The 19,972-nt window shown below is 59.9% G+C and overlaps 1 protein-coding gene across 4 annotated transcripts in view; it reads right to left on the reverse strand.

The window, feature by feature from the left end:
• RPS6KA2 (ribosomal protein S6 kinase A2) overlaps positions 1 to 19,972 on the reverse strand; it is a 242,493-nt gene that overhangs the window by 140,206 nt on the left and 82,315 nt on the right. The window contains exon 1 of one of the 4 annotated variants that reach the window (XM_066372864.1): positions 16,615 to 16,712. The exons of 2 other annotated variants lie outside the window; for them this stretch is intronic. Coding sequence is in view for 1 of the 2 variants with exons in the window: in XM_066372860.1 (XP_066228957.1) it covers positions 16,454 to 16,567 (114 nt within the window). In the remaining variant the exon portion in view is untranslated. Of the gene's footprint in view, positions 1 to 16,453; positions 16,573 to 16,614; positions 16,713 to 19,972 lie in introns of those variants that run through there. One more of the 4 variants, XM_066372860.1, reaches the window with a different exon arrangement.

Below are 19,972 nucleotides of genomic sequence, written 5' to 3' on the forward strand. Positions count from 1 at the left end.
TCAGCAAGAGCTGACAGACATTTGGCTGTAAAGTGAGACATCGCCCCCTCATGGAACCTACACTTCGTCTCCTCAGCTATGCTGCCCCCCCACCAAAGATGCACCCCATTTGCAGGATGATAAGTTGTTAAAAAGTGCGCATCTCAACCTCAGGAAGCTACGGGGATGTCTTAGCCTCGATGTCACTGGGCTCGTTCAGTTCACAGACCACCAGCACTCTGGGAGGACGTCAGGCTGGAAGGAGATGCTGCCTGTCACAGGGTGTGGGGCTCGATGTGACCGGCCGGGCGTGCACTCGGGGCTGAGGTGAAGTCCACCGCGCACGGGCCAGGGACGAGGGGTGAACACCTGCGTGGGACGGGCCTCCGGGCAGAAGACAGGGAGGACCGAGGCTGGTGGTCACCCGTGGTTTCCAGCACCCCACATTCAGGGGCAGCTCTCAGAGGGAACAGCGGGGACGATTTAAGTGAACTGTGCCAAGCACCCTGAGGGCAGACCCTTTCCAGACAGGGACCCTCCTCCCCAAATGTGTACAGTCGTGCAGCCCAACCCTTCTCAACGGCAGTTCTCACTTGGGTCCGTATATACTGCTCACAAAAATTAGGGGATACTTCAAAATGAATATGAAAAGGTAAAAAAAAAGAAACATTTGGTTATTTTTTTATTAAATAAGAGCATCAGAAAAGCAAACGACAAGTCAAAGAAAGTTGTTCGATTATGGAAATGAGATGCAAAACCAACTTTTGTTTCACTGGTGAAAATGCGCCACACCGAGGGCTGAAAGGCCTGGGGTGTCGGCACGGTCCCGGGTCCCCTGATTGCTGTGAGCATGCAGATAGGATATCTCCAAAGTACTCCATCCACCTGCCATGGAAACCACTTTCTTCTCTAACTCCAAGTTCACAGCAACTCACGATCCCCCCTACGGGATCTCAGGTGACCCTGATCGCAAGTGCCCTGTGAGGTGCACCCACCACGACAGAGCACGCTGCCCACTTGGGGGGGGGGCGTGCGCTTATTGTGAGAAGCTCTCCGATTCCGGTGACAACATTGGCTCCTAGAGAGCCAGTGCCCCGTGATGCCACCTCCACACAGTGGTGCCAACAGACAGGAAACCAATACAGGAGACTCTTGGGAGCCTTGTAACTTCCAGGGTGGAGGCTGTGTCACACGAACCAGCTGGAGGGCTCCCCCCACACGAACCGGCTGGAGGGCTCCCCCCGAGTGGCGGCCGTGGCCATGACTACGCCGTCAGGGCTGTGGGCTGGACGCCCAGCGGGTGGGACTGAGACCAGGGTTAGACTAGTGGGTGGGTGACTGGAGGTCGGTCAAGAGGGAGCCTACCCGTGATTAACTTTGCATAAGATAGCAACTGAAAGAATTCAAGCCCTTCAAGACTTAAGATCCCTGTTCCTGTCTTGTTATAATTCAAAACTTCTCGCGTCAATAAAGTCCTGCGTGCTCCGGAAGGTGGGCCACCGTGCGGGCCAGCCAGAACCCTCGCGACGGCCGGCGGGACGCTGGACAGCTGCGAGCAGCTGGGAAACAGTGAGTCCCGCTTGGGACCGCACCCCAGGCCTGCTGTGCGGACACACCTGAGAAGCAGCCTCCCTGGAAGCCTGGTGTCTGCCTGGCGGAGGAGGGACAGAGCGCTGTGGGAGGAGGGACGGAGCGCCGGGGGAGGAGGGACAGAGCACCGTGGGAGGAGGGACGGAGCGCCGGGGGAGGAGGGACGGAGCGCTGGCGGAGGAGGGACAGAGCGCTGGCGGAGGAGGGATGGAGCGCCGGGGGAGGAGGAACGGAGTGCCGTGGGAGGAAGGACGAAGCGCCGGCAGAGGAGGGACGGAGCGCCGGGGGAGGAGGGACGAGCGCCGGGGGAGGAGGGACGAGCGCCGGCGGAGGAGGGACGGAGCGCTGGGGGAGGAGGGACGAAGTGCCGGGGGAGGAGGGACAGAGCGCTGTGGGAGGAGGGACGAAGCGCCGGCAGAGGAGGAACGGAGCGCCGGCGGAGGAGGGACGGAGCGCCGGGGGAGGAGGGACGGAGCGCTGGGGGAGGAGGGACAGGGCGCTGGTGGAGGAGGGACGGAGCGCTGTGGGAGGAGGGATGGGGCGCTGTGGGAGGAGGGACGGAACGCTGTGGGAGGAGGGACAGAGCGCTGGCGGAGGAGGGACGGAGCGCCGGGGGAGGAGGGACGGAGCGCTGTGGGAGGAGGGACAGGGCGCTGGTGGAGGAGGGACGGAGCGCTGTGGGAGGAGGGATGGGGCGCTGTGGGAGGAGGGACGGGGCGCTGTGGGAGGAGGGACGGGGCGCTGTGGGAGGAGGGACGGAGCGCCGGGGGAGGAGGGACGGAGCGCTGTGGGAGGAGGGACAGAGCGCTGGTGGAGGAGGGACAGAGCGCTGTGGGAGGAGGGACGGGGCGCTGTGGGAGGAGGGACGGGGCGCCGGGGGAGGAGGGACGGGGCGCTGGTGGAGGAGGGACAGGGCGCTGTGGGAGGAGGGACGGGGCGCTGTGGGAGGAGGGACGGGGCGCTGGCGGAGGAGGGACGGAGCGCTGGCGGAGGAGGGACAGAGAGAGCTCGGGGCAGGGCCCCTCCACCAGGGAGGACGGGTCACAGCCGCTGAACTCAACAGCGACACAGCGACTCTCCAAGCGCGACGCGGACTGAGACGGGAGGACGCACAAGTCAGCACGCAGACGGCGCTGCTTCCACAAACCTCAGACTCAGGCGAAGCCCGTGTGGCTCAGGAGCCCTGCAGGGGACGACCGCAGACAACAGGGGAAGCCATCTGCACAGAAGTCAGGGCGTGGCCGACCTCCGGGAGGCAGGGGCCAGCCGCTCTGTGTCTTGACCCCAGGCAGTTGCGTGCAGCTCTGCCTCGGGACCACTGCTCGGCTGTCCCCACCTCCTGAAGAAGGTGCACCTGGCGTCTGAGACTCAAGTCAACCAGAAAGGGTCTTCATCCCAGCCCCGCTCAGGGCGCCCCCTGCAGGGCTGTGAGCACAGGTACACCCCTGGTGACCACAGTGTCGCTGGGAGCCCCTACAAGGCTGTGCTTAGCAAACGTGTATCGATCAGCACGGAACAGAGCGGTTGGGTGAGAGTCTACGTGACACTCCCCCCCACCCGCACGCGGCCCTGTGCTCGGGGACAGGAGGAGACAGACGACGTGGCTCCTGTTCAAGAACTCTCGGTGTCGGCTGCAGGAGCAGGCCGTTGGCATCGCGGTCGGTGGGCTGCGAGGTCACGACAGCCCGAGAGAGAGCAATATACCGCCCCGGTCACCTGCCGACAGAGTAGATCCCGGAGGGACATGCAGGGACAGCCCGACCCAGAACACAGGCTCGGGCATGGGCCAGAATGTTCTAGAACCTCTCAAGCCCTTTGTCCAGGAAGACCGCTGCCTCTCCAGGGCTGCTGCCGGGTGCACGAGGGTGCAGCAAGCGGACGGCGCTCAGCACCCAGCTGCTCCTGCCGGCAGTCGGGGGTTCGCAGACGCGTCCACTGAGGACAAGAGGGCAGCGCGGTGGCTCTGTTCTCAGGGCTCTGGGACCAGGACTTCGGTCCCTGACGTGCCCCACGACCTTGGGCAAGACCCATAGCCCTCCCAGCTGCGGCGTCCGCACCTACGTAACGGGAACAGTTAATGAGCGGGCGAGGTGACAAGCCAATGACACAGCAGATGGACAGCAGGCCCGGCACTGGGACGCGCCGTCCAGGCGTGTGGGACGCGGGACCGTCACCAGGCCCCGGCCCGAGAGCCACACGGTGAAGATTAGGACATCAGTCAGGATGCGAAACCCACACCCGTCTGGTTTGGAAACACACAGCCCGGCAATCAAAGCTGAGTCACAGGACAAGTGCCCTCACGCTGCATGAATGTTTGATGACAAATGATTGTCCTGCTCTTGCTGATTTATTTATTTTTTTAAATACTGTAGGAAGCTTTCTCTAGACACTTGGAAAAGAAACCGAAGCTTCACCACTTAAAACTATATTCACGAAGAGACGGTGCGGCTGAGGCTGGCCTGTCCTCAGGGTTCCCGGCGCCCACGTCCCGGAACGGAGGGCGCGGGACTCCGGGCAGCCCAGGGGGCCCTGCAGAGCGGGCAGCCACCAGCCACCAGGACAGGACCACTGAGCTCCGTGTGCAAACGCGGGTGAGACATCGGGGGACAGAGGGCCCCACCGTGGCCGCAGCTCAGTGGAAGGGCAGGCCGGCATGAGCTCACTGTTCTCGGGCAAAGCTTGACCGCCGACTCCAGGGTCACCGTGAGGGAAGGGAGCAGGAGAGACGTGCCCTGGTGACTCACCGCGCTACCACCTCCTGAGTGAGCGCTCTGCGTCTGTGACGCCGCTGAGAGGTCACCTCGACTCTCCGTCCTCCTAACTGTCCGCCGTCAGGGGACCGAGGCCTCCAGCGCTGACGCTGAGGACCCCGCGCGGCCTCCTTAGGCACGAACCCCCCATGTCTGCCGGCAGCACCTTGCAGACAGCCCATCACTCTCTGCGGGCCGTGACAGCTCAGCCCTGTGGCTCACGGGTCACTTTGCTGAGGGTTCTTTGGAAAACGAGGCCTAACCACTTGATAGAAGCCATCTTCCGTCTGAGGACGTGCTGGGAAGCCCTGTCAGGGCCGCCCAAGGGCTGGGGCCACGGCAAAGAAACCCGCGTAGAGGAGCTCCCGGCTCCCGGAGCAGCCGTGACGTCACGCCGGCCACGCCCACCTCCCCAGGAGCAGCTGTGACGTCGCGCTGGCCACTCCCACCTCCCCAGGAGCAGCCTTGACTTCATGCTGGCCACTCCCACCTCCCCAGGAGCAGCCAGGACGTCACGCCGGCCACGCCCATCTCCCCAGGAGCAGCCGTGACGTCACGCTGGCCATGCCCACCTCCCCAGGAGCAGCCGTGACATCACGCCGGCCACGCCCACCTCCCCAGGAGCAGCCGTGACATCACGCCGGCCACTCCCACCTCCCCACGTCGCAGGGGACTCGCTGAGCTCCTGACGTCCCGAGCAGCTCACGGCCCTAACCCTTCTGCGTCCCTCAGAGCGGACACTGGGTGAAGCTGTGGCTGAGACTTGTCTCTGGGGGCCGGAGGACAAACTCTGACCTCCTGGGACCTTCGGAATGGGCTCAGGGTGTGGGTTTTGGGGGTGGAGGGTGCCACCTGAGATGGAGGGAATCGGGGACAGCCCTGACCAGGTCCCCAGACCCAGTCCCAGAGAAAGGTCAGCTTGGCTCCTCCGTTTCCCCCTCCGCTGTGCGTGTACCCGTGTCTGTGACGATGCGCTCGGGTCAAAGAGAAGAGCACGCCGGGAACGTGGCCTGAGCCCCAACCTCGCAGTCCTGACACTTGACCGGACAACCGAACACCACGGAGCAGAGACCATTCCGGGTTCTCCCCCAGACAAGTATGCGAAGGGCCCGTCCCTTCCGGAACTCCATCTGCTCCTGCAGCAAACGAACCCCCTGCCTTCACATGACTCATCCAGCCCCCTTCCCCGCCCCCGCCACGAGTGACAATAAAGCAGTTTAACTTCTCAAAGGCCTTTTGTGTCACATAGATGGGGACCACAGAGTCACCAGCTGAAGAGGGGCAGATGTCCCCAAACCAGCACTAATGAGGCAGGAAGAAAAACAAGTCCAATATGCTAAATATATTGAGACAGAAAGTTCCATGTCCCATGTATCAGCATATTAATTAAGAACCAATATTAAAATGACGTAGGATTGCTCATTAAGTCTTTGATTTAAACACAAGCTGACAAAACTTAATTGCGCGATGACTCCCCACAGCTGTTCCCCGAGGCCTCGGTTCTGGACGGACGCCGGGTGACAGTGACACCCCAGAGCCCGCGTGCCGTCCACAGGAGGACCACACGGTCCGCACCGTGGCCCGTCTGCAGGAGGACGGGGCTGAAGTTGCTCACGGTGACGGGACTGTTTCTTTTTCTCCCCTGCCCTGGAAAGAACGCATTGGCTTCCAGATTGTTGTTTTTATCTTTCCTAAACGGGCTGGGACCATCCGTACGCATTCTACTAAAGGCCTACTCTGAGCGAGCGTGGCAGGCTATTAACGCCAGGGACGCGGGCGTGAGCAGCAGGAGGGTGGCAGAAGGCCACTGGTCCCGAAGGCGGCAATGGGCACGCACTGGGCAGAGTGTCCGCCTGTGGGGTCCTCACACTCCAGCCCTGGTCCCTCTGCCCCCTGGCTCCGGCACCAACCGCGTGGGCAGGGACAGCACAGGCCCTCAGCAGGGAAATGGGAGGAGGTCTGCTCTCACCCTACTGGGCGAAGCCAAGGAAATGAAGACTTCAGAAATTCCTTCTGCAAAGTAGGAAGCATTAGCTGAAAGGCATGATTCACACTTGACATCAGGAGAACGGAGGGATTTTAAACTCATTTTCATTCCTTGACAGGATTAAGAATAGGCCGCTGTTCCGCACATCAGATGGAAACCTGCCTTTTTTTTTTTAAAGTCGAGAATCTTAGTTATGTCATCGGTACTATTATTTTAGCAGGTTCTCTTACTGTGCGTGCATGTGTCAGCCTGTAGCTCACGCACTTTGGGTGCACGTGTGTGTGTGTGTGTGTGTGTGTGTGTGTGTGTGTGAGAGAGAGAGAGAGAGAGAGAGAGAGAGAGAGAGAGATTGCTGAACAAATATTTGAGAACTGTTTGAGTGTCTGCTAACACACACACCGGGAACCAGCCCTGAGACCAGGGGCCGACAGATAAACAGAATTCTTACCTCCCGAGCAGCAATTCTACTGGGAAAAGCAGAAACAATCACACAATTCACGTTCCAGTCACAGAAGGGATACTCCAGCGCGCACAGTTTCTGTGACTGGAGCGTGTGGAAGTAGCAGGACACCCCCCGGGACCTGACACTTGACGGCTCCCACCGTTTTGAAGCCTGATTTCTCCACCTCATGTTGGATAAGAGCATTTTTACAAGCTTATTTTATGGTCACATAATATCCTCCCATTGTGGGCAACATAATTTAGTTTAAAATTATTCTCCCGTTTAAGTATAATCATAATAATAATACTGCAAGGAGCACTGTCAAACATAAAGCGTTAATAGATGTCTTATTGTGTCCTTAGAATACATTCCCACAAACTGGAACACTGAGTTAAAATCACAAAAATTTCGAGGCCAACAATACACGGCACGTTGTTTTCCAAAAGCTGAATCCATTGCCGCTCCCCCGGCCGTCAAACACACGACCCACAGAACACGGACGAGGGCTCACATCTGGCCAGGATGCACGACCTAAAACCACTTACCAGTTTCATTTGCCTCTGTTTGGTTTTTAGCAGTATTTTAAAATATATGGAGGTTGTTCGCATTACTTTTCTACTTTGTAAATTATGTCCACATCTTTGGTCCATTTTATTTTTGGGAGAGTTATTTTTCTTGTTTTCTCAGAGCTCTTTATATAGGATGGAACTAGCCCTTTCTCAAAGTTTATGTATACATACATTTTTTTAATCTATTGCCTTGTCATTTTATTTATAAATTTTGACATGTAAACAGCTGGTTAAAACCAGTTCGGGAAAGTAGGGACCTCAGAGCGTGGCTGTGTTTGGGGATGGGGAGAGGTGACCCAGGTAAAACAAGGCCATGCAGGTAGGCCCTGGCCCAGCATGACTGGCATCCCCAGAGGACAAGAGGACACATTTGGATACACACAGAGGCAACAGGCGTGGCTGCAGCCACGGGGAAGACCACGGGAGGAGGGACAAGGCGGCTGTTGGCACGGCAAGGGGAGCGGCTTCACTTCAGAGGAATGGAACCCGCCTATGGTCTCCACCGCCTCCTCCTCACCAGAGCGGGACCGAGAGATGGTCAAGAAACAGCCAGATGGACGACTGCCGTCCTCCGCACTCAGCACGCAGAACGAACACCCACGTTGGACGCAGCTTGGAAAGACTCCTCGGGGCGCGTACTTCACAAGGTACAGAAATGTCTAATCGCTACGGTGGACACCTGAACCTAATGTCATATTGTATGTCGACTGTAATTGAAAAATAAATTTAAAAACTTTTTTAAATGAAAGAAAGAAAAGCAAAGGCCGGCTGCGGGAAGGGAGGAGGAGGAGCCGGGCCTGCAGCTCCCTGCGTCCGCCGGTGGCGCTCGGTAGCTAGGTCACCGCAGAACCAGATTCACTGTCCCGGGGCGCAGACGGCACAGCAGGTCCCCGCCGAGGCAGGCCTCCCCCGAGGGCTGAGGGGGCCCCTGGGACACATTAGAGGATGAGGTACAAAAAGGTCTTCACTCCTTGCTGGCTTGGTTCTGTGCCTTCTCCGAAGGGGCGTGTCTTTGCTCTGTGGCGCTCCCGTGGGATGGTCAGGGGAACCGTCCCCGCTGTCTCTGGCTCCCGTGGGATGGTTAGGAGGATCGTCCCCGCTGTCTCTGGCTCCCGTGGGATGGTTAGAGGAATCGTCCCCGCTGTCTCTGGCTCCTGTGGGATGGTTAGAGGAATCGTCCCCGCTGTCTCTGGCTCCTGTGGGATGGTTAGCGGAATCGTCCCCGCTGTCTCTGGCTCCCGTGGGATGGTCAGGGGAATCGTCCCCGCTGTCTCTGGCTCCCGTGGGATGGTTAGAGGAATCGTCCCCGCTGTCTCTGGCTCCTGTGGGATGGTTAGAGGAATCGTCCCCGCTGTCTCTGGCTCCTGTGGGATGGTTAGGAGGATCGTCCCTGCTGTCTCTGGCTCCCGTGGGATGGTTAGGGGAATCGTCCCCGCTGTCTCTGGCTCCCGTGGGATGGTTAGGAGGATCGTCCCTGCTGTCTCTGGCTCCCGTGGGATGGTTAGGGGAATCGTCCCCGCTGTCTCTGGCTCCCGTGGGATGGTTAGAGGAATCGTCCCCGCTGTCTCTGGCTCCTGTGGGATGGTTAGGGGAATCGTCCCCGCTGTCTCTGGCTCCCGTGGGATGGTTAGGAGAATCGTCCTCGCTGTCTCTCGGAGAACCCAGACCACCTCTGGCCGCCCCATGGAACAGCAGGTGCTGGAGGTGCTCACCCTTCTGCACTGGAGGGTTTGGGAGTAGGCAGTCCCGGGGGAGGAGCCCCTGCGGACAGGACAGGACAGGGACAGGGACAGGGTCCTGCGTGCCCAGGAAACAGGCCGGCGGCCTTGCCCACTCCCTCTAAGAAGGGAGGAGCCCGTTCCTCCGAGCCCGAGAAACCGCACACGAGAGACCACGCGGCCGGGTCAGGGCCTGAGGGTAAGTTCTCATGGGCCGCCCAGCATCTGTGGGACTGACCAATGGCCTGGACTCCTGATGTCTCCGTTTCAGTCCCTGGAACTCAGGCCTGGTACTGCCCACCGCACAGGCTTCCAGGAGATGGAAGGACAGTTCACAGTGTTTCCTGAACTTCGCGTGTGCGGAGGAAATGGGTCAGCGTCCGTAGTAACGTCTCTGTCCACCTGCACGGGCAAGCGGCGTGGGCCGCTGCTCAGCGTTCACTTGAACTCGGTTGAATTTCCCTCGTCCAGTTCCAGACCCGTAGCTATGGAGTTGCGTGTCCAACCAGAAGACAGCTCCGTTTGGATCCTTAGTAAACCTGAGCTAGAGGCCCAGATTGTTTATGCCGACAACATAATGATAATCATCATGGCATTTCCCTTAAATAATCCTTACACGTCTCAAATTCTCATCTCCAGCTCCACAGCTCTCCAAGCGGTCCATGTATATCTGAGCGTGTCCCGCAATGCCTCACCCACTTCTGGCTGTTCCTGCACCGTGGGCCCCCACATGTGTGCCCCCCCCTCTGGCTGTTCCTGCACCGTGGGCCCCCACATGTGTGCCCCCCCCACCTCTGGCCGTTCCTGCACCGTGGGCCCCCACGTGTATGGCCCCCACCTCTGGCTGTTCCTGCACCGTGGGCCCCCACGTGTACGGCCCCCACCTCTGGCTGTTCCTGCACCGTGGGCCCCCACGTGTACGGCCCCCACCTCTGGCTGTTCCTGCGCCGTGGTCCCCCACGTGTACGGCCCCCACCTCTGGCCGTTCCTGCGCCGTGGGCCCCCACGTGTGTGGCCCCCACCTCTGGCCGTTCCTGCGCCGTGGGCCCCCACGTGTGTGGCCCCCACCTCTGGCCGTTCCTGCGCCGTGGGCCCCCACCTCTGGCTGTTCCTGCACCGTGGGCCCCCCCCACCTCTGGCCGTTCCTGCACCATGGGCTCCCACGTGTGTGGCCCCCACCTCTGGCTGTTCCTGCACCGTGGGCCCCCACCTCTGGCTGTTCCTGCGCCGTGGGCTCCCACGTGTGTGGCCCCCACCTCTGGCTGTTCCTGCACCGTGGGCCCCCACCTCTGGCTGTTCCTGCGCCGTGGGCCCCCACGTGTGTGGCCCCCACCTCTGGCTGTTCCTGCACCGTGGGCCCCCACGTGTGTGGCCCCCACCTCTGGCCGTTCCTGCGCCGTGGGCCCCCACGTGTACGGCCCCCACCTCTGGCCGTTCCTGCGCCGTGGGCCCCCACGTGTACGGCCCCCACCTCTGGCCGTTCCTGCGCCGTGGGCCCCCACGTGTGTGGCCCCCACCTCTGGCTGTTCCTGCACCGTGGGCCCCCACGTGTACGGCCCCCACCTCTGGCTGTTCCTGCACCGTGGGCCCCCATGTGTACGGCCCCCACCTCTGGCTGTTCCTGCACCGTGGGCCCCCACGTGTACGGCCCCCACCTCTGGCTGTTCCTGCACCGTGGGCCCCCACGTGTACGGCCCCCACCTCTGGCCGTTCCTGCACCGTGGGCCCCCACGTGTGTGGCCCACCCCCTCTGGCTGTTCCTGCACCGTGGGCCCCCACGTGTATGGCCCCCACCTCTGGCTGTTCCTGAACCGTGGGCCCCCACGTGTATGGCCCCCACCTCTGGCTGTTCCTGCACCGTGGGCCCCCACGTGTATGGCCCCCACCTCTGGCTGTTCCTGCACCGTGGGCCCCCACGTGTATGGCCCCCACCTCTGGCCGTTCCTGCACCGTGGGCCCCCACGTGTATGGCCCCCACCTCTGGCTGTTCCTGCACCGTGGGCCCCCATATGTATGGCCCCCACCTCTGGCTGTTCCTGCACCGTGGGCCCCCACGTGTATGGCCCCCACCTCTGGCCGTTCCTGCACCGTGGGCCCCCACGTGTACGGCCCCCACCTCTGGCCGTTCCTGCACCGTGGGCCCCCACGTGTGTGGCCCCCACCTCTGGCCGTTCCTGCACCGTGGGCCCCCACGTGTACGGCCCCCACCTCTGGCTGTTCCTGCACCGTGGGCCCCCACGTGTATGGCCCCCCTGGTACTTCGTGGTCACGAGTGTACCTGACACTCTGGCTTCCGTTTCTGCCACCACCTCCCCCAACACCCTGCCTCTGGACACGGGGTGCAGCCAGCGGCCCTGCTGCCCCGCTCGGCGCTCGGGGCCCTTGCTCACCTCTCACACCCGCCCTTCCCGGCACACACCCACCCCGCGGCCCCACGCCCCGCCCTCAGCCAGTGTCCGCAAGGAGGAGTCAGGCCCCCAGCCCCCCGTTTGCACAAAGTGCTACGTATGTTTTTTCTTGTTTTCCATCACAGCCCTCGAACGTGACGTCAGAGCAAAGTGCACCTGTGACAAAGAGGGGACCCGGGGACCCGGCCCGGCCCAATCACGTTCTGAGGGTTCTAAACCTACCACCACGCCTGCTACCCGGCCCACAGCACACGACTGATACACGTGCAGAGTTACAGAATAACGTATGGAAGCATGTATCCATGTTATCAAACTCAGTGTCGTCACCTGTACTTGAGATGCCTACTGCTTCTTTCTTGTTTTTGATGAAAGATTAGAGTTCTCGATTGTTGGAACGGGGGGAGCGTAGAAGTTACCAGAATGAAGGAAATAGTCACCTATCTGTGGGACTCCTGAGGCAGAAACACCAGCACACAGCTAACACGCGGGGACGCCGGCACACGGGCTAACACGCGGGGACGCCGGCACACAGCTAACATGCGGGGACGCCGGCACACGGGCTAACACGCGGGGACGCCGGCACACGGGCTAACACGCGGGGACGCCGGCACACGGGCTAACACGCGGGGACGCCGGCACACGGGCTAACACGCGGGGACACCGGCGCACAGCTAACATGGAGCCACTCTCGTTCTGCTCGGATGGAGCTGCAGAGAAGTGCCAGCCTGCCGTCTCCCAGCGGTGAGCACACACTCTCCAGGGCACGGCACACAGAGAGCTGGCCCGGAGGGTAAAGCCAGGGCCGGGGAGGTATGTTGTCTGGCCCCACGTGCTGTGGACTCATCCACGGAGACTTGAGATATGCATTAGGCAGAGCACCCCTAACTGGTGTCAAGAATGCGAGAAATGACGAATCGAGGTCAGTTTATAAAGCCCTTTGCCGACGGCGTGGAGCTGACCCTGGGTGAGTTTCCACCCACCTTTCCCGAACCCCAGCGAGGCTTCAGGCCCCGCGACAGGTCAGAAAGGCCCCCAGGCGCTGTCTCCACTTGTGCAGAGTCATCTGTACGAGCGGGGGGGGGGGGTCACGCAGGAAGGAGCACGGGGGGCCGACATCAGAGCAAACGCGTCACTTCGAGAATCCAGGGTGAAGGCACCGGGCCAAGCAGGGGAGATCCAATCACGGGCAGCCCTGGGGAGGCGGCCCCCAGACCAGGGTCAAGGCTGGGGCTGCCCTCCTGTTCTGTCTGCCCACCCAGGAACCTCAGAGGTCTGAATCAGGGGCCAGAGGTCGCCGAACGTGGTCCAGCTTTACGGGACAGAACAGGACAGAACCAGACAGGCCCATTCTCAGTGGACAGGGAGGAACGGAGGGGTCTGAGACCAGTGATCCTCCCAGACACAGTCGTGGTCCCCAGCCCGTGAGTTACGAAGCGGAGCCGGTGTACACAGCTGGCCACTCTCTGAGGGTCCTGCCCGCGGATGGAGTGCCGCCTGGGGGTGTGTTCTAAGTCTATTTAGAAAAAATTACGGAAGAACACCTGGGTTAGAATGCTATCCCCGGAGAGGACAAGAAGAGTAACTCCGGAGCCCCTGCCCCCACGTGCAGAGATGGTGGACAGGCCGGAGGGGAGGCAAATCCAGGGAAAGGCAGCCCCGGAGCGTGAACCCCAGAGCACCGTGAACCCCAGAGCACCGTGGCTTCCACCCGGAACCAGCCGCATTCAGGGAGAGAAGTCAGCTGACAGCACTCATCTGTTAGCTTAACACCCGCTAAGAAGCATAATTAACCAGCTAACCCGCCGAGGCTACTAGTAAGACACCAAACCCTCTTATTTCCTGACTTCCCCGTCTGAGCACTAAGCTGTGACAGTCATCACCCTTGTCCCCGGGGGAGAGGTTCCACATCCCCCAGTGGAGCTGGAAACTGTGGGTGGCACTGAGCTCTGCAACTGCCGAACTCTTTCCTGTACGGACAGGACTTCCCACACGCTTTTCTTTTTCTTTTCAGGTGAGAGGAGGGGAGATAGTGATACAGACTCCTGCATGCGCCTTGGCTGGGATCCACCAGCCCCTGCAAATACCTGCCGCCCTGGGCAGAGCTGCGGCCTGTACATCAGGGGGCCCGGGGCACCCGCAGCAGCTCCTGCTCCAGCTCGGAGCCCGGCATCCGGACAGTTTGCCGGGACAGCGGTGGCCACTTGCCCTGCAGAGGGAGGGCGCCCATCAACACACCAGTCGGTGTCCTCAGCCCCCAGGCTGACTGACAGGGCACAGGGGCCAACCGTCCAGCCTCACCGAGGCCCCTGATGTTGCTGGTGGAACCCAGAAGTCCCGGCTACGACCCTCCTCGCTGAGGGGTGGCGTGGGAGGTGGGAGAGTCCCGGGGCCCCGGAGGTGGCCTGGAAGGGGAGGGTCTGAGGTGAGGACCAGGATGGGGGGAGAGGGGAGGATAAAGACTAGAAGCTGCACGTCTGCGGTGTGGGTGTGACTGTCCCAGGTCAGGTCCCATCCTGCACGTGGTCACATCACAGCTCCCAAGTCCTCGGTCATGAGCACCCACGGCTGGGGCCGTGGAGGCCTCTCTCCGATGGGTCTCCCCTAAGTCCACCTCTGCAGGATGACGTGTGCAGGGCCCCTCACCCCCGAGAGCCGTGATCATAACCGCATACCCTGGAGCCAACACAGAAACAGACATGTCGACTCAGAAGCCCACCAGCCGAGGGGCCTGCGCTGCTGGAATGTGTCCGACGGCCCCAAACACCTCGCCCCTCGCGCTACACCCCCTTCCCCGCTCTGTCCCTTCTGAGACGGCAGCCCGGCCCGGCGATGCAGTTCCTAAGCTCTGGCTCTCGTCGCCGCAGACGGGGCCTGCGGTCACTCACTGGGCAGGATGGCGTGGGGACCCTGCAGAGCAGTTTGCCCACCTGCATCGCCCCGAGGGTCACCACCCTCTGCCTGGGTGCCTGAGCAAGTCACTCGCTGAGAGGACCCCCCACGTCCTCACGCACTGAACACACAGCGATAGTCTAGTCAGCAGACACTGTGGCAGGTCCCAGAGCAGCAGGTTTCAGACCTCAATGGCCACGTGTGTCCAGTTTATGCGCCCCGGGCTTGCCTTGCAGACACACGTCCCTGTCCCCCTCATGTCTAAAGGAGACTTCTGGACGCCCCCACCATGGACAGATGCCTGTGAGGCTTATCGCTCGGCACACACACCCCGATGGCGATGTTTTACCGGGAACATCCGTTCAATGAAAACGTTGGCTAAGCAATGCTTGCACCGGTCACACACAGGGCACGGTAGCTAAGATACCAACCATGTGCTGTTGTGTAATATGTTTCCAATGGCTTTAAAATAGGACAGTGAAGGTTGGAAAAATAAATGACAAAAACTCTGGGTTCTAGAAGAGTCAGGGGCACCGGCGATGCGTGTGGGGAGTCCCAGGCTCCTGTGACCCTGCGGTTCCTCCTCCGTGTGCGGCTGTGACGTGCTCATCACGGAAACGAGGACGGGGGAAGCCGGCCGGGGCCGCTGTCCTCACGCCCAGCCCGCGGGACCTGACTCCTCACCCGGTGCCCGGAAGCTCTCCCTCGCCCTGCGACCCACAGGGGATCACGGCCCCTAAAAGCTTCCCCGTTTCAGTTTCTCCTGCGTGACCCAGCGTGAGACCTGCCAGGACGGCATTCCCAAAATAGCTCTGCTCCCGTGTCCCTGGCGTGCGGCCCTCCGCCGCCTCTCGCCCGGACGCGTGCTCACCCCCATGCCCGCACTCCTCACCTCGGGCCCGAGAACGTGGAGCTCGCAGCCCAGTGTCCCCGGGACCCAGGGAATCCTGACCCTGGCCACACCCACCCCACCACGGCACACTGTCACCACCGCCCTCTCCTTCAGAGCCTGTCTGCACCCACCCCCAGTGCCACCACGTGCATGACATACAAGGTCGGTGACATTGCCAAGGGCCTCCATCTAAATCCTTTGTCTTCAGAAGGATCGGGGGCTCCCTGGGCGCAAGGCGAGGGCACACCATGTAGGGACAGTGTCACGTCATTTCCCGGGCATTTGTCTCTGCAGTGACCTATGGATCCAAAGAGGAGAAGGCCAGCAATCTGCAGAGGGAGGACGGCCACACGCCCCGGCCTCTGGCTCCCCTGCGGCCCTGATGACGCTCCGTGAACAGTCACTGACCAACTGAAATCACTCGGAATCAGGATCTGTAACAGGACAGGGCATCCTGGTTTAGGGGGAAAAACTACTAACTGCAAAGATGCAACGAATCAAAACGGCATGGAAGAGCCAGAGGGCGGGGCAGGAGGGTCCCTGTGACAAAGTCCCACAGACCAAGCCCGGAGCAAGGACGTCACCTGCCCGCCGAATGTCACCTTCCAGCAGCTGCTGCGTTAGGGAAGGAAGAACAGGAAGGAACGGGCGGAGACAATGGGATAACATGCCAACGAAACAGGAGGGAAGATGTATGAGAAGAACATAAAGGAAGTGGACGGCCCCTAGTGCTCCAAGCTCTGGGTGGACGCGCCCCCTCTGACTGAAGAGAGACCACGAGAATCCACCTCCGGCCCCGCCCCGTGTCAGCACCGGCAGACACGCAGCCTCCGGCTGACTCCGCCACCAGCGCCAGTCTCCCCAGACAGAGAACGGCCGTGATGCGGAGCAGGAGGCTTTTACAAGCCAACATGTGAAGAAAAACAGAAAAAAATAAAAATAATACAAGGACAACAGTTTATACCTAAACAGAGAAAAAGTCAGAGAAGTGACTTTTGAAAAGTTTCATGCTCTCCATTTCAGATGAAGGAAAATATTAAGAAGTGAGGGGGAAGGTTACAAATACCATGCATCATTTTGAAAAATAATAATAATAATAATTATCTCACGGACCGGCCGATCAGGCTTCCAAATAAGGTTGGGGACTATCTCTGAAACAAACAAGCAAGCAAACAGACAGTGCCCCACACAGGCCCGGTGCCTGTCAAGACAGAAACGAGGGTACTTACTAACAGCGCCCCGTAGAACTTAGAGAAGGCTCGGCGGACACGAGAGAGCATATCGCCCGAGGCAGCGCTGACGATGACGACGGCCCGGGAGCCACAGTCTTCCTCCTCAGGCATCCAGATTCTCGCCCCCCCCACCCCCCCGGGTCCCAGAGCACACACACCTCAGGCGGAGCGTGTGACCGTTCGGGCACCAGCTAGAACCGGCAGAGGGCAAGACTCCCTTTCCGTGCAGCGGGGGGTAAGTCAGAACCACTTTTAGTAACCGACTTGAGCCAGCACCTCGGGGTCACTGGCTTAATATAGGGACTGCTCTTCCCATTGGGTGGCAAGTGAGCAAGGTTGGCCACCTGCTCGGTGGCAAGCCTGCCGGTCTTGAGCGACGCCCAAACTGGAGGGAGCCACTAACGTGCGTGAAGCCAGCCGCGGCTCCGGCGATGGGGTGACATCTGAGACCGCTGCTGCCCAGCCCGGGGTTTCTGTCCGTCCGCAGGCCGGGAGACCGCAAACGGGTCGCTCAGAAAGGGATTCTTCTCCTCCCCCTGCCCCCCTGCCCCGCCCCCCAGAGCTTCTATTTTAGTCACTTAAAAACCCTGATCCCCTTGTTCCGTTGGGCAGGTCCGCTACTAAAGAAACTTAAAACCCGGGGAAGCTCGGCCGCGTCTCAGCGGCAGCACAGCTTAATCTCAAAGCCGCAGAGATTCACTGTTCCTTGTGTGCAGGCGGCCACCCCTGTCTCCCAACTCGGAACCTCTCCCCAGACCTGTCTGTGGCCACAGTGTCTCATGCAGACTCAGCTTGTCCATCAATGAGCCGCCCGTTCTGAGGTAGCTAAAAAAAAAAAACCAAACCAGAACAAAACAAAACTATGCCATGTGAATGTCCTGCTCTGCCATCCTCGAAGGGTTGAACCTGGCTGATGTCACGCGTGGCTGTGCACTCCCTGTTCACGCAGCGTGCTCACCAGACAGATCCCTTCTCCCTGCTTTCCCGAATAGCAGCTTAATCAGTGTGAGCAATATCTGGGGGAGAGAACCAACAGAAATAAGAAAGAAAAATATCGTATGACCTCAGTCATTTGAGGAATCGGATGAACAGGGTGAACTGAGGAACGGAATAGAGACAGAGGTGGGTTCAATGGGTCCAGAGGGAAAAGCGGACAGAGGGAAAGTAGAAGAGAAGATGGGATCAGAGAAGGGAAAGCGATTACTGAAATTATATATACATAACACAGCGTTATAGAGAACAGGACAGCAAATCCTGGAGGGAAATGGGAGGGCGCTGGGGGGAGGGGGCAGGAGGGATGTTGAGGGGAACACAGGGGCGGGGGGATGTATTCAGTGGGGCACTTGAATCTATGTAAACACAATAAATTTAAATCAATAAACAAAAGCAATTTGTACAAAAGAAGCTGCACACGCCACGCTCGCTGGCCTGGTTTGCTGGGGGGGGGGGCGACAAACCTTGTGGTCATCACCTCTTGGCCGTGAGTGTCCCCTGTTCTCCCTGCAAGAAAGGAACTCTCTCGCGTGGTGACGAGTCTTGGCGTCCTGCTGAAGGACAGCGAGATAAAGGTCTCGGTCGTGCATCATCTGACACTGCCTTTGGGGTGTGCTGTTTAACAAGAGGACAGACTGTCCGTTGAGCCTGTAACTCTCCACGGAGTGGGGGGGGCCGATCCAGCCTCCCACACGTGGTTTGCCTGCCGCGTGGAGACCCGGGCAGACTTGGGAAAGAACCTCATTTGGTGGCTCGTTGGACCCCCCACAGACGACGCGAGCTTGGCTTCCCAGAGATGTGGTCACCCGGGGCCGCGACGGACGAGCAGGAGGACTTCCTCGGTGTGGTGTGGAGTCCCCGTCCCGCGCTCTGTCCCTTCCAGGTCCTCCAGGGCAGGGCAGTCACCACCAAGGCAAATGTTGATTCATCAACTGGCTAACACTGTGGGGCTATTCTTGGCAGAGTTGAGGAGCTGAAGATGCTGGTTCGAAGAAAAAACGCTGGAAGCGGCCAAGTGCCAAGTCCGACCTCCTAGGGTTCCACCTCCCGTTTTCCGAAGGGGTGCGAAGCCCTGCCTCGCGGAGCTCACTGGCATCGTCCGAGCATGGTGGCCTAGACCGTCCTGTGCCGGAGGGACGTGCCCCCTGCCCCCTTTACGTCAGCGTCACACCCCATCGGTCTGTCCCTTCCAGCTGCAAAGGCACTCTATAAAACGTAGCAGACCGGGATGCGTCCCATCAGAGAGGCTCACACACGACTGGGTGTTTTCTTTGTTTGTTTAAAAACCTCTTTTTTTTTAAAAAAAAGATTTTATTTATTCATTTTAGAGAAGGGGGAGAGAGAGGAGGGGGAGGAGCAGGAAGCATCAACTCCCATATGTGCCTTGACTAGGCAAGCCCAGAGTTTCGAACCGGCAACCTCAGCATTTCAGGTTAACGCTTTATCCACTGCGCCACCACAGGTCAGGCTGTTTGTTTTTTGGTAGAAGGTCAGGTGGGCGGTCGGGGATGCTGTCTGTCTTCAGAAGCTTCTAGAAGAAGAAAGGGGCCTTGCGCCTCCTTGGCTCCGTCCTGTATGTTATCCACACCTGCGCTGCTACGGTCTTACGACGTCCTTGCAAGAGCGGGAGGTATTCGCGGCACTGGCGGTGCGTGACCTGGTTGGACTCGTCGCCCTGATTCTCTGGCGTCTGGGCAGTTGTTTGTCAGATGCCACCTCGCCGCGTAGGCCAAGTCAAGTTCCAGCTCCCCAACGGTCTGCGAGAAACCTCAGCCGATGTCTTCCAAAAAAGAATACAATGAAAATAATAGCCAGCATCGATGCTGGTGGCCCTGAACAAGTATGTCCCGTGGGAAACAGCAGCCCCACTGTCCCATTTCTCTATCAGTTACATGTCACCTCCTCATAACTCCCTCCACTCTCCTTTGTTTTTGTTTTTGGTCAAGTGGAAACATTCATGCCTTAAAGCAGAAAGGGGTCCACGAGGTTAATGGAACGGCAGAGAAGACACCGGGAGCTGCCGGCGATGCCGACTGTAATCTGGGTACACACCTGTGCCTCTGATGCCACCCACGTGCCACGCTCCCTTCCTCCTGTATCTCTTCCGTGAAGGCGTACTGAGCAACCGGGAGGAAGGCTGGAGAAGAAAAAGGGGTGTATCCTTAACGACACGGGCGTGAAGGCAGTGACCTCTCGGGGCCCAGCCTTTCCCGGGCGACAGGCTGCTGCTGGTCTGCCTCAGCTTTGGCGGCGAACCGGCTCACGAGGCCGTGCGGCTGCCCGATGAACGGGGCCGCCAGTGAAGTCGTGTCCTGTGCTCCCGAGTGAGGTCAACGTGGACAGTCTCTGCATTCAAACTCCAGCCCCTGCTCACGTGAACGGAACCCTGAGCGTCGGCTGGACCACCCGTCCACACAACGCTGTCGCCCTCCCACGGAGAAACTCACCTCTCGCCTGACCGCAGGGATGACCCAAAAAGAGAGCGAACGTCTGAAATGCGTCCGGTCATTCCCCAGAGGACAG

The sequence above is a fragment of the Saccopteryx leptura genome, chromosome 3 (assembly GCF_036850995.1).
Source record: "Saccopteryx leptura isolate mSacLep1 chromosome 3, mSacLep1_pri_phased_curated, whole genome shotgun sequence".
In the NCBI taxonomy this organism is placed as follows: Eukaryota; Metazoa; Chordata; class Mammalia; order Chiroptera; family Emballonuridae; genus Saccopteryx; species Saccopteryx leptura.